At 46.9% G+C, this 20,337-nt stretch overlaps 1 protein-coding gene across 1 annotated transcript in view; it reads right to left on the bottom strand.

The window, feature by feature from the left end:
- The window catches only part of RYR1 (ryanodine receptor 1 (skeletal)), a 199,386-nt gene extending 182,477 nt beyond the window's left edge, over nt 1-16,909 (bottom strand). The window contains exons 1-11 of the mRNA XM_006899740.1: nt 16,862-16,909; nt 9,517-9,636; nt 7,990-8,094; nt 6,834-6,908; nt 6,656-6,734; nt 6,348-6,460; nt 4,673-4,766; nt 1,653-1,746; nt 1,420-1,494; nt 810-966; nt 549-713 (exon numbers count right to left, since the gene is read on the bottom strand). Coding sequence (XP_006899802.1) covers nt 549-713; nt 810-966; nt 1,420-1,494; nt 1,653-1,746; nt 4,673-4,766; nt 6,348-6,460; nt 6,656-6,734; nt 6,834-6,908; nt 7,990-8,094; nt 9,517-9,636; nt 16,862-16,909 — 1,125 coding nt within the window. The remainder of the gene's footprint in view (nt 1-548; nt 714-809; nt 967-1,419; nt 1,495-1,652; nt 1,747-4,672; nt 4,767-6,347; nt 6,461-6,655; nt 6,735-6,833; nt 6,909-7,989; nt 8,095-9,516; nt 9,637-16,861) is intronic.
- Between the last annotated feature and the right edge of the window lie 3,428 nt (nt 16,910-20,337).

Genomic DNA, 20,337 nt, shown 5'->3' with positions numbered 1-20,337 from the left:
CCCTCAATGAGATGGATCTATTCAGTGACGGGGGTAATGGGAGTAGGTGTGTCAGAGACAGTGAGGTTGGCACAGGATAGAGCAGGGTTTAGGGCTCTTGTACATAGGGTCGCTATGAGTGGCAAGCGACTTGAAGCACTTAACAACAACCACCACCAAAAGAGCAAACAGGTCTGCCTTGGAGTAGTACAACCAGGGTGCTCCTTAGAAGCAAGAAGGGTGAAAGTGTTTCACATACTTCAGGCATGTTGTCAGAAATCAGTCCTTTAAAAAGGCATCATGCTGAGAAAGGCCGATGGTCAGAGAGAGGAAGACTTTCAACAAGATAGACTGACACAGTGACTGTTGAGCACGTCGGAGACCGTGAGGACGGAGAAAGGGCTTCCGATCTGCTGCTTACGGGATTGCTGAGTTGCCATCAACTAGACGGTACAACACCCCTCTCTGTCTCAGCCCCTGATCTCACACTCCTCAAGGTTCAGGCACTGTCCCCAGTTCCTTTCTTGCCCCTGCATGTACCCCTACTTTTCCCTCTGCCAGTCACCCACCTTCTTCTTGAGCACACCAAGCCGCAGGGCCTTGGGATCCGGAGCAGCATATGTGAGCCACAGGCCCGAGGCCACGTGCTGCACAAAGCACAGTGACTCCCCATATTTGATCTCAGGAGGCCCCATGCCTTCTATGTCCCGTTTGGGGGCCATGTCCAGCTTTTCCTGTGGGGGAGTAGAGGTCAAGCCCCTCAGAACCCCTCTGAGGGACTTCACAGGGGGCCAGGGTGGGAGTTGAGGGCATCCCTGAGCCCCACTGACCTTGGAGATTCGAAAGCAAAAGGAAGTGGCTTTGGTGTGGGCCTTGGAGGCATCTAGCACCACCAGGCCCTGGTCCTCCATAAGCCCCAGGTAGCGACCTGTAGTGACATGGCGGATGCGGAGAGGCTGGCCCCAGCGTAGGTGGCTTCCACTCCAGCTGTGGAGCGTGAGGATAGGAAGAGTCAGAAAACCCAGCCCTTCCATGGAGATTCAAACCAAACCTCCCCTGGCACCATCCCTCTTCCAGGATGCCTCAAACTCCATCATGGTCCCAGTCCTCCCTCAACAACCTCAATCCTCTCTGTCCTCAGATATGCCTTAGGCACTCAGATGCCCCAGTGGCGTCAGTTTTCACTCCCCCTTTTCTCCCTCTGATGTGCCCACACTCTCATTCTGTATCCTCTGATCACTTTCTGAGGGATCCCCGATCTTCCTCCAAGACTTCTTTTTCTCCAGGTTCCCCTCAGGGTTATCATCTCTCTTTTGGATTTCCTAGGTTTTCTCTCAAAACCCCTCCCATCTTTTATTTACATCTTCCTTCAAATCTTTCTTCAAATCTTGCTCAAATCTCCCCTTTAGAGGCCCCCAGGACACCCTACCTACCGCTCACCTTATCCTCAGAGGCTCCAGCCTCCACAGGGAACGGGCATGGGTGCACACAGCTCCCCCCTCGTAGTGGACAAGTCTAAGAACAAGGGAAAAGGTTAAGTGCCCCATGGCCATCAACTCCAGAACCCTCAGAATCTAATTCTCTAGCCCAGCCATAAGGCCCCTCCCTGTTCCTCAGTCAACTCTTGGCCCCCGCCACCCCAAACCCTAGGTCTTCTTGTCCTCAGTCCAGACCTGCGCTGGTCTTCACTGTCGGCAGGGGAAATGGTCAGACATTCATCCATGTGACCATGAAAGAGGCGGAGGACATGACCCCCAGTCACATATCCTGGAATGAAGCAAAAGAAGATAGATGTTCACTGGGAGGCTGGAGCCCTACAAAGGCTTAGGGACCAAGCTGGAGTCTGGGGTCCCTGTTTCTCCCACTGAGAAGTTTGATGGAGGTGATGGATTTTAGGTTATAAGGGTAGTCTGAGATTTGAAGTCAGGTCTGCAGCCTGAAGTTGGAGTACGAAATATAGTATCTGAAGTTAATTGCTTAAATTTGGGGCTCTAGGTTTATGGGGCTGAGGCAAGGCTAGAAGGAGTTGATGATTTTGTAAGTCTGTTTCCAACTTTGGTCTGACAGTTATCTTACTGTAGTGGCTTGCATGTTGCTGGGATGATGGAAACTATGACGCTAGTATTTAAAATACTAGCATAGCAAGGTCACACATGGTGGACAGTTTCCAAGGGAGCTTCCAACCTAAGAGAGACTAGGAAGAAAAGTCTGGAGATTCACCTCTTTAGGCAATGAAAACTCTAACAGAAAAGTATCTTTTAGAGTGCTGGCAGATGGGTTCCTTAGGTTAGAAGGCACTACACAATGGTTACAACAATAGACTCACATATGCCAATGATCATAGAGATGGGACAGAAGAGTCAACATTGTGTTACTATGAGTCCAGCCAACTCAGATGCAGCTGCAACCACAACCATAGGTCTGGGGTTAACTACAGGTCTGAAGTCAGATTCTGAGGTCAGAGTTCAGGAGACTAGTCAGAGGTATGGATCCAATGTTCTGAAAATGGGGGCTTAGGTCAAGAGTTGTAAGTTGTTTGCAGTTTTTGTCTGAGACATAGTCTGTAATGTGTTGGGCTGTTAATCAAAAGGCCTAGAATTTCAGCAGTTCAAATATACCAGCAGTTTAAAGGAATAAACACAGGTCGCTGTAAGTCAGAATTGACTCAATGCCAGTGAACTTGCGTTTGTCTGTGATTTGAGGGGTATGAGTTTGGAGAAATTTAAACTTTGTAGCTTGAGGTTACATAGGGGCTGCTCCTTGGAAGATTCTGGGGCTCTGTCTAACATACTTTGGACATGTTGTAAGGAGGGACCGGTCCTTGGAGAGGGACATCATGCTTGGGAGGGTGGAGGGACAGCGCAGGAGGGGAAGACCCTCTATGAGGTGGATTGATTCAGTGACTGGGATAATTGAGATGGGAGTGTCAGAGACAGTGCGATTGGCACAGGACAGCAGGGTTTAGGGCTGTTGTACATAGGGTCGCTATAACTCGACGGCACATAACAACAACAGCTTGAGGTTGGTGGGTCTGAGTTTTGTTGTTGTTGTTAGGTGTCATCGAGTGGACTGTGAGTCACAGCGACCTATGAACAACGTATCTGAACATTGCCCTAACCAGCCACATCTTCTCCCCGACCTCTGCCCTGCTCGTGGCCGTCGTGGCAGTTGGTCACTGTGTAAGGCCATCTCGTTGAGGGCCTGCCTCCCTTTGGCTGACCCTACATTTTCCCCAGCATAATGTCTTTCTTTCTCCAAGAACTAGAACCTTCTGAAGTTTTAGGGTCTGAGATTAAGATCTGAGTTCTGGGACCTGTGGATTTTTGTCTCAGGTTGGGGGCTTGTTTGTGGGTCTAAAGTCTTTGAGGTGAGAGCTGGAAATCTAAGTTTTAAGGACATGCTTTGGAATATTAGTCTGTGAGCCTAAATTTTGAAATTTTATTTTAACGGTTTGGTTTTTTGAGGACTACAATTTGGGGTTAAAGATTAGAGGTCTGAGGTGGGTGGTCTAAAGTCTGGAGCCTGAACTAAGGTATTAGTTTGGGGATTTTTTTTTTCACGTAGGATCTCTGATCTTTTATTACAAGGTATCAGCAGCAGTGATGGAGATGGTGACAAAGGTGGGGTAGAAATGCTCATTTGTTCCTCAGGTAGACCTTGGGGGTCTGCCAACCTTCAGGGGCTTCCTTTAGGCCAGCCTTCAGCCAAATACGCCGTAGATCTCTCTCGAATTTTATCTGCTTCCGTTTCAGGTGACCTTCACGGATCTTCCGCCACAGGAAGCGAGTCCTCTTGACCAGCTTTCTGTAGTTTGGGGACTTGAGCTTTGAATTTGGGAAACTGAAATCGTGGTCTGAGGAATAAAATCTGAGACTATGAACTTTGGCGACTAAGCCTTTGGATTCCAAGTTTGAAATTTTAACATGGAATTCTAGGTTTGGAAGTCTGAACTTTGGGCTTCTGGATTTAGAGTCACTTCCGAGATCTGAGTGTGAGGGTCATAATTCAGAGCTCTAGGTTTGAAGTCTGAGGTTTCAAGTCTGGTGCTTCGACATGGATGAATATAAAAAATATGATACCGAGTAATACTTTACTTGTAATGTTTTACAGAGAAGCAATGCACATGAGCATACACCACACAGGAACAGTAATTGTTTCTGAGACACACTGAATCTGTTGTTGTGAAGTCCCTTCACTTGAAGTGCCTTCAAGAATGTGTTCTGACTCAGCAACCCTGTGAACAGCAGACTGTGTGGATGTCCAGAGTGGTTGCAGCAAAAAGGGTGAAGGAAGTTTCTAGGGTAATGAAAAGTTCTGCCTTGATTGTGGCACTGGTGACACAGGTATGTAGATTTTTGTAAAAACTTCCCAACATGCACACCTACCTATTTTTAGCTAAAACAAATTTCATAAAACCTCTTTTTCTTTCTTAGCTGCTGAGTCAGAACAGACTCATAACTGATCCTCCAATCAGTTTTCAAAGGCTGTAAATTGTATGGGCATGGGAGGAGACTGCCCATTTTTTTCTAGCAGGGTCACTAGTAGATTCCAACCTCATGCCTTTGAGTTGGCTGTCCACGCCCTATCTTCTGCCTCTCTTCTCAACCCCCTCAGTTTGAGCGTGTCTAGGAGAAAGGTTGGGGTTGGCTCTTGGAGGGTATCAGTTTAGCGGTCTAAGGTGTTGAGTTCTCACCCTCTTCACAGCCGGAGCAGATGGGATTCATGTTCCACAGTGTCTGCATGAAGGAGGCGTCAACCTGGAGCTCACCACTGGCCGTAGAGAGGTGCTGGGGGAAATGAAGAGGTGGGAGGGTCAGAGATGGCCCGAAGGGGGGAAGTCAGAGGTCAGAAATGGGGAGATGCCAGGAGACCCACAGATGGAAGATAGCACATCCAAAGACCAGGAAATGAACATCAAGATGGGAAGTCAGCAAAACAACTATGAGATATCTGCTCACCCCAGTCAGAATAGCAAGATTTAACAGAACAGCAAGCAACAAATGCTGGCGAGGTTGTGGAGAAACTGGAACCCTTATTCACTGTTGGTGGGAGTGTAAAATGGTGCAACCACTGGGGAAGGCGGTATGGCGCTTTCTCAAAGAGTTGCAAATAGAGATACCATTTGACTCAGTAATTCCACTACTGGGAATATACCCCAAAGAAACCATAACTGACATCCAAGCAGATATATGCACACCCATGTTTACTGCAGCTTTGTTCACAATAGTAAGGAGTTGGAAACAACCTAAGTGCCCATCAACAAACGAATGGATAAAGAAGCTGTGGTATATTCACACAATGGAATCTACGCTGCACTGAGAAACAAGGAACTCATGCAATATTATTCAAAATGGGTGACCCTGGAGGACATTATGCTGAGTAAAGTATCTCAGTCACAAAAGGACAAATACTGCATGGTGCCACTGTTGTAAAACAGGACTGACATCAGGGTTGGGGGGGAGACTGAGAAAGATGGGTTCAATAAAGTATACTGCATTGAAACAGAGGAGGGAGAAAACTGTTTAAAGGGGATATGTGATTAGGTATTTTTGTCATGACAGGAGTCCAGAGCGAAGGCTACATAGTGGAGTGGATGGGGTGGGGGCCGAGAGGAGTGATTATAAAACAATGAAAGAAATTTTCTTGTACTTTTCAAAGAGGGGAGTGTACTGGGTGGGGGGAGGGTTGGGAGGGAAGAAAAGTGCAACATTGAATGAATGGAAATCCAAAGTCTCTGTAAATTTTCATTGAAATTAGTAATAAAAAAAAAGATGGGAAATCAGCAATTAGCAACCTTCATGTCAGAGCCAGGAAGCTAGAAATTGGGGGTCAGGGAGCAGGGGGCAGGGACTAATGTGAGGAGATGGCACTCTTTAGGTCCCACCTCACCTGGCAAGTGGATAGAAAAACTGTGGTAAAGTCACACAGTGGAATAGTATGCAGCATCAGTGCTGCATACAATGAATTTGTAAAACATTACACAACATGGTGGGAGACATTATGCTGAATGAACTACCTCAATCATAAGAAGACAAATACTACATAACACTCCGGTGATAAAATAGGACTAACATGGGGGTTTGGGAGAGAACAAGAAAAGAATGAATAGACAATGAACACTTAGATGAGGGAAGGATTGTCTGTAGGGAATGTATGACTGAGCACTGTAAATGTGACAGTGGACAATCTGGAACAAGAGATCCGTTACCAAGTGAACTAGAGGAGGGGGAGGAAAATGGGCAACACTGAACGAATGAAACTCTAACCTTTCTGTAAACTTTTGTTAAAATCACAATTTAAAAATTTATTATTATTATTATTATTATTATTTTAAAGTGCAGGAGCCAAGACAGGGTACACCTGCTCACCAGGTAGCGCTCAGAGGAGACGCTGACAAGGATAAGGTCATCCCCAACGCGGACCTTTTCCCCTTCAGATCTCTGCTTGGAGGCGGGGTGCATTGTCCACCAGCAGGCCTCTCCTGTGGAGTGAGGGGAGAGACAGGGCCCATGTGGAATGGTGGGTCCCAGAATGCTCTTCTCCAGGCCATTCCCAGCCCATAAGCTTCTCAACACCTTCTTCTCCTATTACAGCCACCAACTCAGCTCTGAGATGTCCCCTTCTATCCCGCCCCTCTCTACCTGTGGTGTCCCTGTCGCCCCGCTCCATTGGTTACCTGTGGCATCTTCCTGCAGTCCCACATCGAAGGCCAGCTTGTCAGTCATGGAGCGGGAGGTGGTGAGGCAGCTCAGATACTAGGGTTGTAGAGGGGGGGTCAGCCTTCTTCCGTCAGCCCCCTTGACCACCGCTCCTAGCCCCTGTTCACAGACCCTATCCCGCCACCACACACTCACCATGCGGCTGTGGGCATGCCGGAGCAGGATAGCATGGCCATACAGGAGTGTCCTGTGACCCCCACCCTGAGATGACTGGGAGAGGAAGAAGGGCACATAGTAAGCACAGACCTTAAGCCTCTTGAGACCTCTCCCCCAGCTCAATCAAGTTGCCTGCTCTGGTCCCAAATGGCTCTTTCATATGCAGGCTTAGAAGTACAAAAAAAAAAATAGCCTCAGTGCAGACCCTCAAGAGACTCTCAGTCTCAGTTTCCCCATTCATGGAAGCAGAGGCTTTCGTCTCTGAGACATCTGTAGATGGCATTTTTTTATGCCCCAGAGCCCCCTCTGACTTCCCTGTCTTCTCTATCTGGTTGGCCAGGCCAAGAAGTCACTCAGAGAACCTTAGCCTGTCCTTGGGGTGCCTGGGGACAAATGCTGAGGAAAGGCTCAGAATTGGCATTTCATGGGCTTCAGGCCTCTCTGCGCTAGCCTGGCACGATCCAGTTGAGATGCCGCTGGAGTGCACCAGGACACTCAGCCAGTCATTAACTGAGCAATCTGCCTACTGTTAACTGAGTACAACTGCAGGGAGCAGGCGATCCCCTGGTGCTGCTGCATCCCCTGGTGATGAGACCCTGCCCCTCTGGAGGGTGAGAGGTCCACCAGGAGGATGGATGACATCATGACACAGCTCTCACATGCCCATGCTTTGAGGGGCCATGTGATGATGCCACCTGATCACATTGGCAGGCCTGATCCTGGGCCAGGGAGAGCAGCACCCACACTTAGGATGGGAGAAGGTGAGAGGAGAGGTCCCATGCTGGGACCAGAGTGAGGGAAGGAGGAGAAAGGAGAGAAGAAGGTGGAAGAATAGGGGCTCAGAAGCCCCTTCTCTCTTCCTCCCTTCTTGCCTGGCCTGTTCTGGGTCCCACAACTCCTGACAGCAAGGGCAGGGGGGACCCCTGGCCCTTGTGTGCAGGAAGGTGGGCCCAAGAAGCAGGCTTGGGGTCAAGAGGAGTGGAAGGACAGGTGACACCCAAGGCCAGACCTACCCACTTATCCAAATTGAGGGCCTGTGGGGCGAGGCAGAGAAAGGGAAGAAGAGCACATGATGAACAACCCCGGTCCTCTTGTCCACCCCTTCCCCAGGCCCACCCCAAGATGAGGGCCTCACCTCCACACCAGCCTCCACAGTGTTGGCCAGCATCTCTTGCAGGGCACGCACGGACAGTGACTGCTCCAGCACGAAGCAGCAGATGGCCAGGTCAGGGGGGACATTCTAGGGTTGAGAGAAGACTTGTGAGTGGAGCCTGAAGATTTCTGAGCATCATGTTGGGCTCACTGCCTAACCATTGTCTCGACACTCATACCTTTGTAGACCCCTGGACCTGTCTGCCACCCCATCAGACATCCAAAGCAACATCCTTTAAAACCTCTTCTTCGGCCTCTTCCCTCAAACACCTAAGCCCACCAATGTTGGGTGGATTCTAATGCATAGAGACCCTAACGGACAGAGCGGAACAACCCCACAGGCTTGCCAAGGCAGGACCTTAGGGAAGCAGCCTGCCCCTTCCTCCTCAAAGCACTTGGTGCATTCATTCCAACTACTGATCTTTTACTTAAAAACTGAGTGCTTAGTTATTACACCACCAATGTTCCTTTCAGACACGTAAACCCCACCCAAACCTCACAGGAGCCTCATATTGCTCTGCCCACTCAAGTATCCTAAACCCCTTTCTAACCCCATAGGAAGCTTCAGGCCTATGCCTTCCCTCTAACACTCTACACTGGTCCCATCCCTGTGTCTCCTCCCTCAAACACACTTGCTCCAACCTACTGGAAGCTCATGATCTGTCTTCCCCCTTGAGGAAGCCCCAAGTCTCTATGATCCCAAAGCAAGGAAGGTCAACCTTACATCTTCAACACCTGACAGTCCCACATCCCACCTCAGAGAGGTGTTAACACTGCTTCAAAACCACAGAAGGGTCCAACCTAATGCCTGCCTCCTCAGCTTCTCATCCCAGTCACTTCAGACACTACACAACCTTCCTCTTGGACTCAAGACTCTTCTCCCTCCAGAACTCTATTCCCTCAGACTCCCCAGCCTCCCCTTCCTTTCTTAGCCCCATGCCCTGCCCCCTCAGGCTTCCTCTCTCTTAAACCCTGAGTTCACCTCACCTTCTGACTTGTTTCCCCTCAAACTTCATAATCCCTTTACCTCTCAGTCTCGAATATCCTCCCCAGTAAGGCCTCTTGACTGTCCAAAGCCCCTTCATCTTGAATCCAACGTCCTCTGTCCCAAGTCCCCCACCTGCCCTCAGCCTAAATGCCAAGCCTCAGGCTCTCAGACTATCTTCCTTAGATCGATAACACTTCAAGGTCTCTTTAGCCCATTTTCTGTGTCCTCATCTTTCTTTTAAATGAGCCGGGTCCCCTCCCTCTTGGGCCCTAGACCTCCTGCTGCTCAGAGACTATTACTTTCTCAACCCTCTGCCCTTTCACTTATCCCCAACTCATCCTCAGTGCCTTTCTAATGCTCTCAGACCTCCATCTTGTTCCCTCCTGCCCCCGTCGGTCTTGCCCGCCTCCTTGGCCCTTTCTTCCTTTCCTTCATAACTCCCAGCCCCACTCTGCTACCCTCTTCTGTGGGCCGAAGACCCTCCTCCCCGTTAGCCTCACTCCCATTTCCACAGGCACCCACCTGGGCATTGCTGGTGGGCTCCAGGAAGCAGAGGCGGTTACCAAAGCCCTCCGCAGCCAGGCACAGCTTGAGCTGCTCCTTGAGCACCGTGGCGCTGCACTGCAGGACCACTTCATCGTCCTGTAGGTGGACACCGAAGACTGGGGTTAGCCTGACCCCATACCATGGCCCACACACCCCTCTTTTATGAGAAGCTCGTTGTTGGTGGTGTACCGTTTCATCAGTTCTGCTTCTCAGTGACTGCAGGCAGAATTGAATTGCCCATCGGATTTCCAAGGCTGTACTCTTCATAGGAGCAAATTGCCAGGTAATTTCTCCCACAGAGCAACCAGTGGGTTCGAACTTCCAACCTTTTCATTTAGCAGTTGTGTACTTAACCACTGGACCTCTATGGCTCCTTTTAAGAAGACAGCTATTAAAAATGTCCATCCTTGCACTCCAATTTATCAAGCCAAGGCCTGCGTTGGTCATAGGGTCTCCTCCAGCCCTGAGTTAGGAACCATTTGAAAAATGAGGAAACTGAGGTACAGGAAGGGACATACAGATGGTAAGAGGAGGAACTGGGATTTGAACCTGAGTCTGGCTTACTCCATGTGGAGTGTACAAGGTGATCCAGCCACTGGAGGGTGAGATATATTTGCACTTCACATTGAATTGCTTTAAAAACTCACCCTTTTCTCAGTTACCTTTTGTGTGTATTGTTTTAATTATTGCTAGCATTTAAGGAATTAAAAAAAAAACAAAAATACCTTTTTGTTGTGATTTGACTTAAAGTTTAAATAATGGATTGGTTTTCCTTTCAAGCATTCATACAGTTTGTTTTATGACATTGATTATAATCCCCACATTGTAACAGCACTTCTCCTACTCTTTTCCTGTGATTTTTCCATTTCTTTTCCATGAGTAAATGCTGCCCATTTTATCTTGTATGGTTGATTAAGGGATGCTTTCTAATGACAACTGTATGCAATACAAGATCCTACATTGGATCCTGAATGTAGAGAGAATCATAGCATATCAATATTAACCTTATTCATTGCTGTCAAATTGGAGCTGTTTCGTAGCTGCACCAGTGCAACTCCCTACCCACTAGGCCACCAGAGTTCTCTAATATTAAGTGCTCTGGTTTTATAAGACTGTCTTTACCTTTTAGAAAACACAACTGAAATAGTAAAGAGTATTATGGATTACATTGTGTCCCTCAAAGTATGTGTTGTAAATCTTGACCCCTGTACCTATGGCTATAATCCTATTTAGGAATACTTTTTTCTGTTTTATTAATGAGACAGTAATACTGTAGGATGTGTTCTTAAATCCATCCCTTTTGATGTAGAGAAGCTTAGCAGGAAAAAGGATGACAGATGACAGGTCACTTGAAAATCACCAAGGAACTGAGGAACATAAGCTGAAAAAAGACAAAGATCTCAGAGGGGAGAAAGGAAATGAGAATCATTGAGAGGAAAGAGGAAGGAATGTGGAGATTATGGTCAATATTATAAACCAAAATATGTACAAATAGCTAAATGGAAAACCAATGTACTCTATAAACTTTGACTCAAATCACAACTTAAAAAATTCAAGTAACTTTTCATTATTAAAACAGTTGCTAGCAGACAGACAGAAAACCTTTCTCTAAAGGCAGCACCTTGAATTCAGACTTCCAGCCTCCTAAATGATGAGAAAATAAATTTCTGTTAACTAAAGTCGTTCACTGTAGTATTTCTGTTATAGCAGCACTAGAAATAATAGTGAAATAATGAAGCAGATGTGACATGTATTAACATTTTGACTGACTGAAAGGTACAAGGCAGTTCTTTGCATTAATCTTCCAACTTTTCTGTAAATGTTGACTCGTAGAGGGAATAAAAGACATTTTTTAATGGCATTCTATTCTAAGAATGATGTACAAGTTGCCGTACAGCGGTCACTTATGGTTGCTGTGAGGCTGAACACTGTGACACTGATGTGTCAAATGCGTTAATGGCTGGTTACACAATGCAGACAGAGAGTGGGGTGGAGCTCCCCGATTAAAACAAGCTTGGAAGGAGGAGTGGCATCCACTTCCATAACAGCTTGCCTTTGGAAACCCTATGAACCTGGAGAGAGGCTGAAAGGCACCTAAGCATCGAGGACTCTCCTTCATAGGGTTGCTATGAGTCGCCTGTGACTCAACGGCACTTAACAACAACAATTCTAAGGAAGTAGCATTCTATTCTAAGCTACTTTAGTAACTCCTTTAACCCTCACTACAACCCCTGGGCAGAGGGGTGTCCTGTTGTGTGACTATGAGGAAAGAAAGCCCAGAAAGCTAAAGTGACTTGTCTAAGGTCACACAGCTGTACTTGAACCCCACACTGTAACTCAGGACACTGGATGACCTTCTAGCACATTAGCACAGAAACCCTTCTCTAACATGTATCTCAAAACACTCACTGAGTAGAAGTACAAACACTGCATAAGACCATTACTATCGAATGAGTATGAGGATACAAGGGGGGGCAGGGTGGGCGCAGAGGGTGGGGGTGGAGGGTTAATCACAGGGTAGCACAATTTGATGTGTGTGTGTGTGTGTGTGTGTGAAGGAAATGAGAAAGATCTGGTGTGAAAAACAATGTGTACAAACTTTGTAAGTAAACTAGTATAAAATTTTAAAAGCACTCACTGAGGGAGGAAAATGTGCAACAATGAATGAACTAAATATACATATATATTTGTTGTTGTTGCTATTGTGTATCGTCGAGTTGGAACCAAGCCATAGCTGACCCTCCAGTGGGCTTTCAGAAGCAGTTCATTGAACGGGAGGAGACTGCCCATCCTTCTCCTGAACGTTTTACATATATAACCACTTACAGATATTGAGTCTGAATCAACCCTCCACTGGGTTTCTGATGCTGTAAATCACAAAGGAGGACACTGCCCATCTTTCTCCTTCAGAGCCCCTGGTGGATCTAAATCGCCTTAGAGTTAGTAACAAAACTCCCTTTGGACTTAGGGCACCAGAGCTCCCTCTCACACATGTACAATAGTATAAACGTATACATGGAGTGTGCTCAATATTTTTCACGAAGGGAGTGAAAAATCCTAGCTCTTCATTATTGAGCAAAGCAATGGTCCATCCCATTTTATAGAAGAGTGAACAAGTTACACAGCCTCCAGCCTTTGCAAGTGCATCACATGAATGAACACATTATGACACTGAGCTTCGATTCACATGGACAGCCCTCAGTCTGTCCATCCGGGCTTGTGGGAAACGATGGGGGAGGGCAGGAACACAACTTGGTGGCAAGGGTTCCAGGATTGATCCGTTCTGTGACCCTCCAAGTCAGACAGCCCAGCACTTGTGTATTCACTGTAACCATACTGCTTGTATTGATGAAGTGCTTACTGTCTGTCTAGCCTTCTGCCCGGGGCTTTCCATTCATTATTTACTGAGTACCTACTGTATGTCAATTATTGTTCATGGCACTAGAAATGGAGCATGAACAAAGCAGACAAAAATCCCTGCCCTCATGGAGTTGACATTCTTGGAGGTGGAGACGGGCAGTAAAGAGTGAATAAATATGTAATCAGAATGCCAGTGATATGTGGGATGGAAAAAATAAGCCCAGGTGATGTAATAGGGTGGTTTTGGAGATGAGGATGACATCAGCATGAAGGTGAAGTGACAGCTTCTCCAAGGAGATGACATTTGAGCTGAGACTTGTCCAGATAACAGCAAAGAGTTTGGCCTCATCACAGGTGGAAGACATTTGGGGAAAAGGGGGCAGCCTGTGCAAAAAAACCTGGTGGTTATGGAGGGAGGCTTGTGGCTCATGGCACAGGGGACCACGAAGCTGCAGAAGCAAGACGGAGGGAGGAGAAGACGAGCCCAGAGAGGTACTTACATGCGCATTTCTGTCCTCATTTTCCTCAACATAATTGACACTAAGAAAAAAGGAAACCACTTGGCCAAGTGAAGAAGCAGGAAAATAAATGACGAGGCCAGGATGCAAACAAGAGCCAGAGGGTCCAGTAGTACATCACTGTTTCTTGATGTTTTTCCAGCATTGGAATGATGGGTTTTGTGGAGGGATCTGTTCTAAAAGCAGCTTCTTTCCTGCCTCTAGTCTGTTCCCTAAGACCCTGATTCAGTGGCTCGAATGGCAGGGAGTTGGCAGGGACTCCATCCATTAACCAGCCTCCAGGATACAAGATGCTTAGGAATTTGGAAATCCCCAGAGTGGGCATGGCTGGAGTTCGCCACCATCAACAGAAAAGAACACTCATTTGATGGGCCATTGTCACTCTACTGAAAATAGAGCAAGGACAGTGAACAACCACATGCCTCTCCTGTTTGAGGGCTACCTGCGCTGATGGACTAATGGGTAGCAAGTCGCACAGTCAACTCAAAGACAGGCAGTTTGAATCCACTAGAGGCTCTGCAAGAGGAAAATGGGCAGTTCCCTTCCGTGTGATCTACAGCCTCTGAAAACAGACTGCTAAGAGTCAGTTCTTAGTTGATGCCAAACAGAGATTAATTTTATGAAAATAATTTCAAGTAAAAATAAGGATCTGGGGAAAGTGTTTTCAAAGAGCTTTTGCTCCTAAGAGGGGTGGAAAAAGGAAATAACCCAAATGTCCATCCATCAACAGGAGGGCTGATAAGTTACTCTAAGGAATACCACTAAGCAGTAAAGAGTAACAGACTCGTGTTCCAACATACATGCTCCAGCAGGGATGAATATAAAAAATTAGTACACCAAATCCAAGAAGCAAGAGATAGGAGCTTAAATCACATGGGAAAAACAAAGTGAGACAAATTGAAACTGTTGTTAGATACTTTGAGAGGGTTCTCACTCAGCAAACCAGAATATACAACAGCAGGTGTCCAGAGTGATTATTGCAAAAAAGTGTAGATGAGGTTTCTGGAGTAAATGAAATTTATGTGTCTTGATTGTGACATAGGTCATCATTAATTTGTGATTTAATTTGTAAAAATTAAACTCAACTTTCACACTTCAAACAGCTGCAGTTTCAATTAGTCTAGAGGACTAATGAGGGAGCTCTGGTGGCCTAGTGGCAAGAAGCTGTGCTGCAATCCCAAAGGCGCATGGTTCGAATCCACTAGATTGTCCACTGGAGAAGGAGGGGCAATCTCCTCCTGTGCCAGTCGGATCTGACTCAATGATACACAACAAGAAAAAAAAAAGAAAGAAAATCAATTTGTCTAGAGAACTAATGGTACACAAGAACCTCAACACGCACAACCCTTAGACCAGAAGAAATAGACCAAAAAGTTGAACAAAATTCAAAATTATAAAAACAATCAAGCTTGCTGTTCTAATAGAGACTGGTGGAACCCCCTAGACCATGGCCCTTAGCCTCTCTTCAAGCCTGGAACAAAACTCATCCCTGTGATTCAAGGATTAACCAAATAACAGACAGGCCTGTAAGGGGAAAAAATAACACCAGGTAAGTACTTACTCCTTAGCACCATCAACTATGGATGATCGAAGTGCTGACTTTGGTTATGGATAAGGCTCAGAAGAAAGGAAAGGGTAGAACAGGAGGCAACAATCACAGGGAGAAAGTGCGAAGAGTGCAGGTCAGTGTAGATTTTGTCATTAATGTCATAAAGCAAAAGCGTGCATGAGTGAGTGAGTGGAATGCCAATTTTCTCTGTAAACTTTCACTCAAATCACAACCATAAAAAAGAAAGATAAAAACCCCAGATGTTATTTATTGCATGCCAATTATGCATAGGTAAAGTTGATTTCTTACAATGTATGTGTGTATGTACATGCACTGGATTGCAATATAAGAGATTTCTCACTGGTGGGATATGGCCCGAAGAGTTTGAAAAAAAACTACAGCACAACTTCAAGAGAGTTTTTGCTGGCACACAGCACCAGCTGGGGTTAAGGTACAGGGACCTCAACATTGGCTACCTCTACAGGTCTGAGTCCAGATTTTCTCTTGCGAAAATGGGAGATTTGAGTCCCAGGTGGTGTCTATAGAAGCTCTCTCCTGGCTTTGACCTTGGATGAGTAACTTCCCCATTCGGGCCTCAGTTTCCCTCAGATCTCCTAGGGAGATAAAGATAGGGTCCTACCTCAGTAGAGAGGGCAAAGAGGATATAATTAGATGCCTCAGGAGGCCAGGGCCCTGGGCACAGGGCCTGGAGCAGAGTGAATGCTCAGGGGCTGGTGGCCCTGGCCATGATCTTATTAGGGCCGTGGAGAAAGAGCGTCCAATCTACGGTGTAGACCACAAGGCTGGGCCTGGGCCGAGAGGCTGGGCTCAAGCTAGACCTCCTCCTGTGACCTCATGGCCAGCTGTCCCCTTTCCTCACTAACACCTCCAGCTGTTCTTTCCTCCCTCCTAAGAAATCAGACCCGGCTCCCCAGGGTCTATTCTGGGGCTGGAATGCTGTGTCAGCATTTCCTGCATGGTGTCTGGGCCTGGGATGGGGGGACGCAGCCAGTGCAGGGTCAGCAGACATGTCCCCACCCCATACTCATATTCTCCACCTCAGGGGAAAGAGTCTCAGAGAAGGAAAGGAGGGACAGATTCTCTAGGGTGGGCAGCCCCTCCCCTTGGAGTCCCCTCCCTATTCCCTGCCCAGGCCCCAGAAAAGCAGTCTATTCTGGGAGGGACACCTGTTGTTCCAACTCCCATCCCTGCCCCCAGCCAAGGATCAGAGATGCTGAGGGAGTCAGAGACAGAGAGAAACACAGAGGGCCTGAAGCCAAAGAACAAAGAGAGTTACAAAGGTGGGGAAAGATAGACAGAGATAAGCCAAAGAGAGAGATGAGAGACATGACCTAGAGAACCCCAGAAACCCTTTCTAGACATGTTTGAACCTCCATTCCAAAGCCAATGGAGAAAGGAAGACTGGAGGACTCTCCAGGACCCTCAAAGATTAGGTGTTCAAAGGAGTCAGGTCCTCCAACCCACCTCAGGCCCCTTCCCAAGAATTTAAATAGGTCAGAGTCTAAGGTAAAAAGAGAATCAGGGCTACGAAAGTAGGGAGGAAAGCTAAATTAAGCGGAGGAATTAGAACCACCCTCCCCAAGTGCCTGCTTCCCGGATAGAGGGAGAGGGTGAAAACACTGCTCTCCTTTTCCCCAGACAAATCGCTAATATTAGAGAGGAGGACAGCCAAAGCCCTCCCCGCTGTGCAGCGTCGAATCCTGTCACTGCGGCGAGAAAGATGACTGAGAGACAGAGCAGCAGTCAGCACGACATGTACCCAAAGTGACAGAAGAGACCCCGAGTCTCAGAGGCCACAATCAAGCAGGACCAGAACATCCAGGGACAGACACTCAGAGAGCCCCTAAAGGCCCCCCACCCCGGAGATACGCACCGTCCTCAGGAACTGGACCTCGTCCTCGCCCTCTCCTCCGTCACCCATGACGTCGAGGTCCGAGGGGCCGAAGCTGAGGTCTGGGGGTCAGGGGAGGGGGCCGCAGGCCGCGCAGGCCGGGCAGGCTGGGGTTGGAGACCTTGGGGGACGCGAGGAACACGCGCGAGATGGATGGAACTGCAGCGGGACTGGCGTGCGGCGCAGAGCTAGACAGAGGCCCCGCCCCCGATTGGACCAGACCGGCCACGCCCCCGTCGGTCCCCGCCCGCCGCGCTCCCCGGCCGCCCCCACCCCTCACCCCGCCGGCGAACTGGTGCGCTGGGTGCACGCGGCGAAAAGGTGGGCGAGAGTCTAGGAGAAGGCAGCTAGCTGACCTCTCTGCACCTCCGCTGTAGTGAAGACACCATCATTCTTGCCATTCCCCAGAGGGCAAACTGAGGCTCTGCCTGAGGAAGTCCTTGACCAAAAACACAGCGGTGTCAGGATGCACATCCCTTTAAAATAGCACAGTACACAATAGTTAGAGCAAGGTCGTGGAGCCGGCTACTCTGCATCAGAATCCCAGGCCTTGGGCAAGTTGCTTAGCCTCTTTGTACCTCGGTTTCCCCGTCTGGTAAGAAGGATATGAATGGAGCCTGTTTCACGTTGTTGTTGCCAGGATTAAAAGAGATAACTTATTCTCTTATATAAATCAGTTCCTGTGCATAGTAAAAGCGATATGTTACTATCATGTTTTTAATTATACATATAAAAATAAATTATATATAAATCATTTTTTAAAAATTTAGTACTTTGCATATGATGTGTTATTATATGCTGTAAAATCTCTGCGACGCTATGTACAGCAGTTCTGAACCCTGCTCTATCCTGAGCCAACATTATTGTCTCTGACACATCTACCTCCTCCATTACCCCAGTCCCTGAATCAATCCATCTCATAGAGAGTTTTTCCCTCCTGTGCTATCCCTCCACATTTCCAAGCATAACGTCTCTCTCCAAGGACTGGTCTCTCCTTGTAACATCCCTAAAGTATCAAATGGAGCATCAGAATTCTTGCTTCCAAGGAACAGCCTGATTTTACCCTCTGTGGGATGAATCTGTTCTCTTAGCAGTCCAGCATATACTCAATAACTTTTCTTCAGCACCACAGCTCAAAGTCATTAACCTCCTTCTATCATCCCTAGTCATTGTCCAGCTTTCTGATGCTTAGCACATAATAGTGAAGACCTTGGTCTAGATCAGGTGCACCTTAGTCTCCAGGCTGACACTGTGACTCTGGAGAGGTCCCTGATAGCAGAATTTCCCAATGAAATTCATCTTTTGATTTCTTGACTTCTGGTACCAAGAGTACTGATAAATATATAGTGGGGGGTTTTAAATTTTTTATTTTATATTGGCTTGCTTACAAAATTCATATGCATTGTGTTTTAAACTATCCTTCAATCACATTGTGTTTCATACAATCATTCCCATTCATTATTGTTGTTATGTGCCATCGAGTCGCTTGGGACTCATACCAACCCTATATACAAGAGCCCTGAATGCCGGTCTATCCTGTGTCAACCTCACCTTGTCAAACACACTCATTCCCACCACCCCAATCACAGAATCAATCCATCTCATCGAGGGTCTTCCTCTCCTGCGCCGTCCCTCCACTCTGCCAAACATGATGTCCCTCTCCAAGGACCAGTCTGTCCTTGCAACATGCCCAAAGTATGTCAGACGAAGCTTCAGAATCCTTGACTCCAAAGAGCATTCCGGCTTCACCTTTTCCAGCACAAACTTGTTCTCCTAGCAGTCCATGGTATATTCAACACTCTTCTCCAGCACCACAGCTCAAAGGCATCAATTCTCTTTCTATCATCCATAATGAATGGGAAACATATATATCTCATTCATTATATTTTATAAAATTAATTATCATTGAACTATGCCATTCCATTTTCTTTACCCACCCCCATCCACTCACCAAATTGTGCAACTCTATGGTTTCCCCCCCGCCCATCCTCACCCTTCTGCCAACACTCTCCCCACCTTGGATCCTCATAAATGTTTTACTAGTTATTGTTCTATTTTTACAATAATGGTTTTACACAGTATTTGTCCTTATTAGATTAAGTTAGTTCACATGATATTCTCTAGTCCTTCCCAAGTTACTTAATAATTTTTAAAATTGTTGCTTCTGCGTGCTGCGCATGTGAAGTATTCCACTGTTTGACTGTACCACAATTTCTCAATCCTTTCGGTTCTGATTGGACGTCTGGGCTGTTTCCATGTTCTTGCAACAGTGAATAAAGCTGCTATGAACATTGGTGCACAAATCTCCATTTGTGTTTCAGTCCTAATTTTCTAAGAGTATATTCCTAGTAGTGGAATAGCTGAGTCATACAGAGTTTACATGTTAGCTTTTCGAGGAAATGTCAAACTGCCTTCCAGAGTGGTTGTACCATTTTACAATCCCACCAACAGTGAGAGTTCCTATCTGTCCACATCCTCTCCAACATTTATTACTTGCTCTCCTGTTAAAATTTGCCACTGCTGCTGGGGTGATATGGTATCTCATTGTGGTTTTGATTTGCCTCTTTCTTATTGCCAATGACTTTGAGCATTTCTTCATGTGTCTGTTGGCCATCTGAAAGTCTTCCTCTGTGAAAAGTCTTTCCATGTCTCTTGCTCATTTTGTTATTAGTCTTTTTCTTGTGGAGGCCTTATAGTATTCTATCTTGCTCATTTTGTTACCAGTCTTTTTCTTGTGGAGGCCTTATAGTATTCTGTGAACTTTTGTTGTGAGACCTTTGTCTGAGAAACTATTGCCAAATGTGTTTTCCCAGTCAGTAGGCTTTCTTTTTACTCTGTTGGAAAAAGGGTTTGGTGCACACAGGGATTTAATCTTTAGCAGGTCACATTCATCAATCTTATCCTATCATGGTTGTGTTTTGTACATGCAAGTTACCTTGGGATCACAATGCAGATTCTTACCATTGGGCCTCCAGAGCTCTCCTGTATGTATGTATGTATTTCCGGCGGGCTCCTGGGCGGAAGGGAGGCTGAGAGCGGGCACAAGGAAGCCAGATCAGACAAGCGACGAAGAGGCATTTTTCAAAGGTACCCAGGATTTCCGGCGTGCTCCTGGGCAGAAGGGAGGCTGAGAGCGGGCACAAGGAAGCCAGATCAGACAAGCGACGAAGAGGTGTTTTTCAAAGGTACCCAGGATTTCCGGCAGAAAGGGAAACATAATCCACTCAGGAGTTCTACAGGACATGTCACCTTCCCTTGGAAACAGCACAACTAAACTTAAGAGACACTGGTCAAAAGGAAAATGTCAACAGTCGGCATTTTTGGAATCACAGAAGCCAAGAACGCTTAAGATACAAACTATCAGATCATGGGTTGGACAATGGAAGATATTTTCTGAAGGGACTTGGTAGATGAGAAGGGTTATCCTGGTGGAGGGTGGAGCTGGGAAGTAAGTGGGT

This window comes from Elephantulus edwardii, unplaced genomic scaffold (assembly GCF_000299155.1).
Source record: "Elephantulus edwardii isolate Elephantulus edwardi_28Jun2011 unplaced genomic scaffold, EleEdw1.0 scaffold00266, whole genome shotgun sequence".
Classification (NCBI taxonomy): domain Eukaryota; kingdom Metazoa; phylum Chordata; class Mammalia; order Macroscelidea; family Macroscelididae; genus Elephantulus; species Elephantulus edwardii.
Note: the sequence above shows the minus strand (reverse complement) of the source record. Positions and strands in the feature narration are given on the sequence as shown.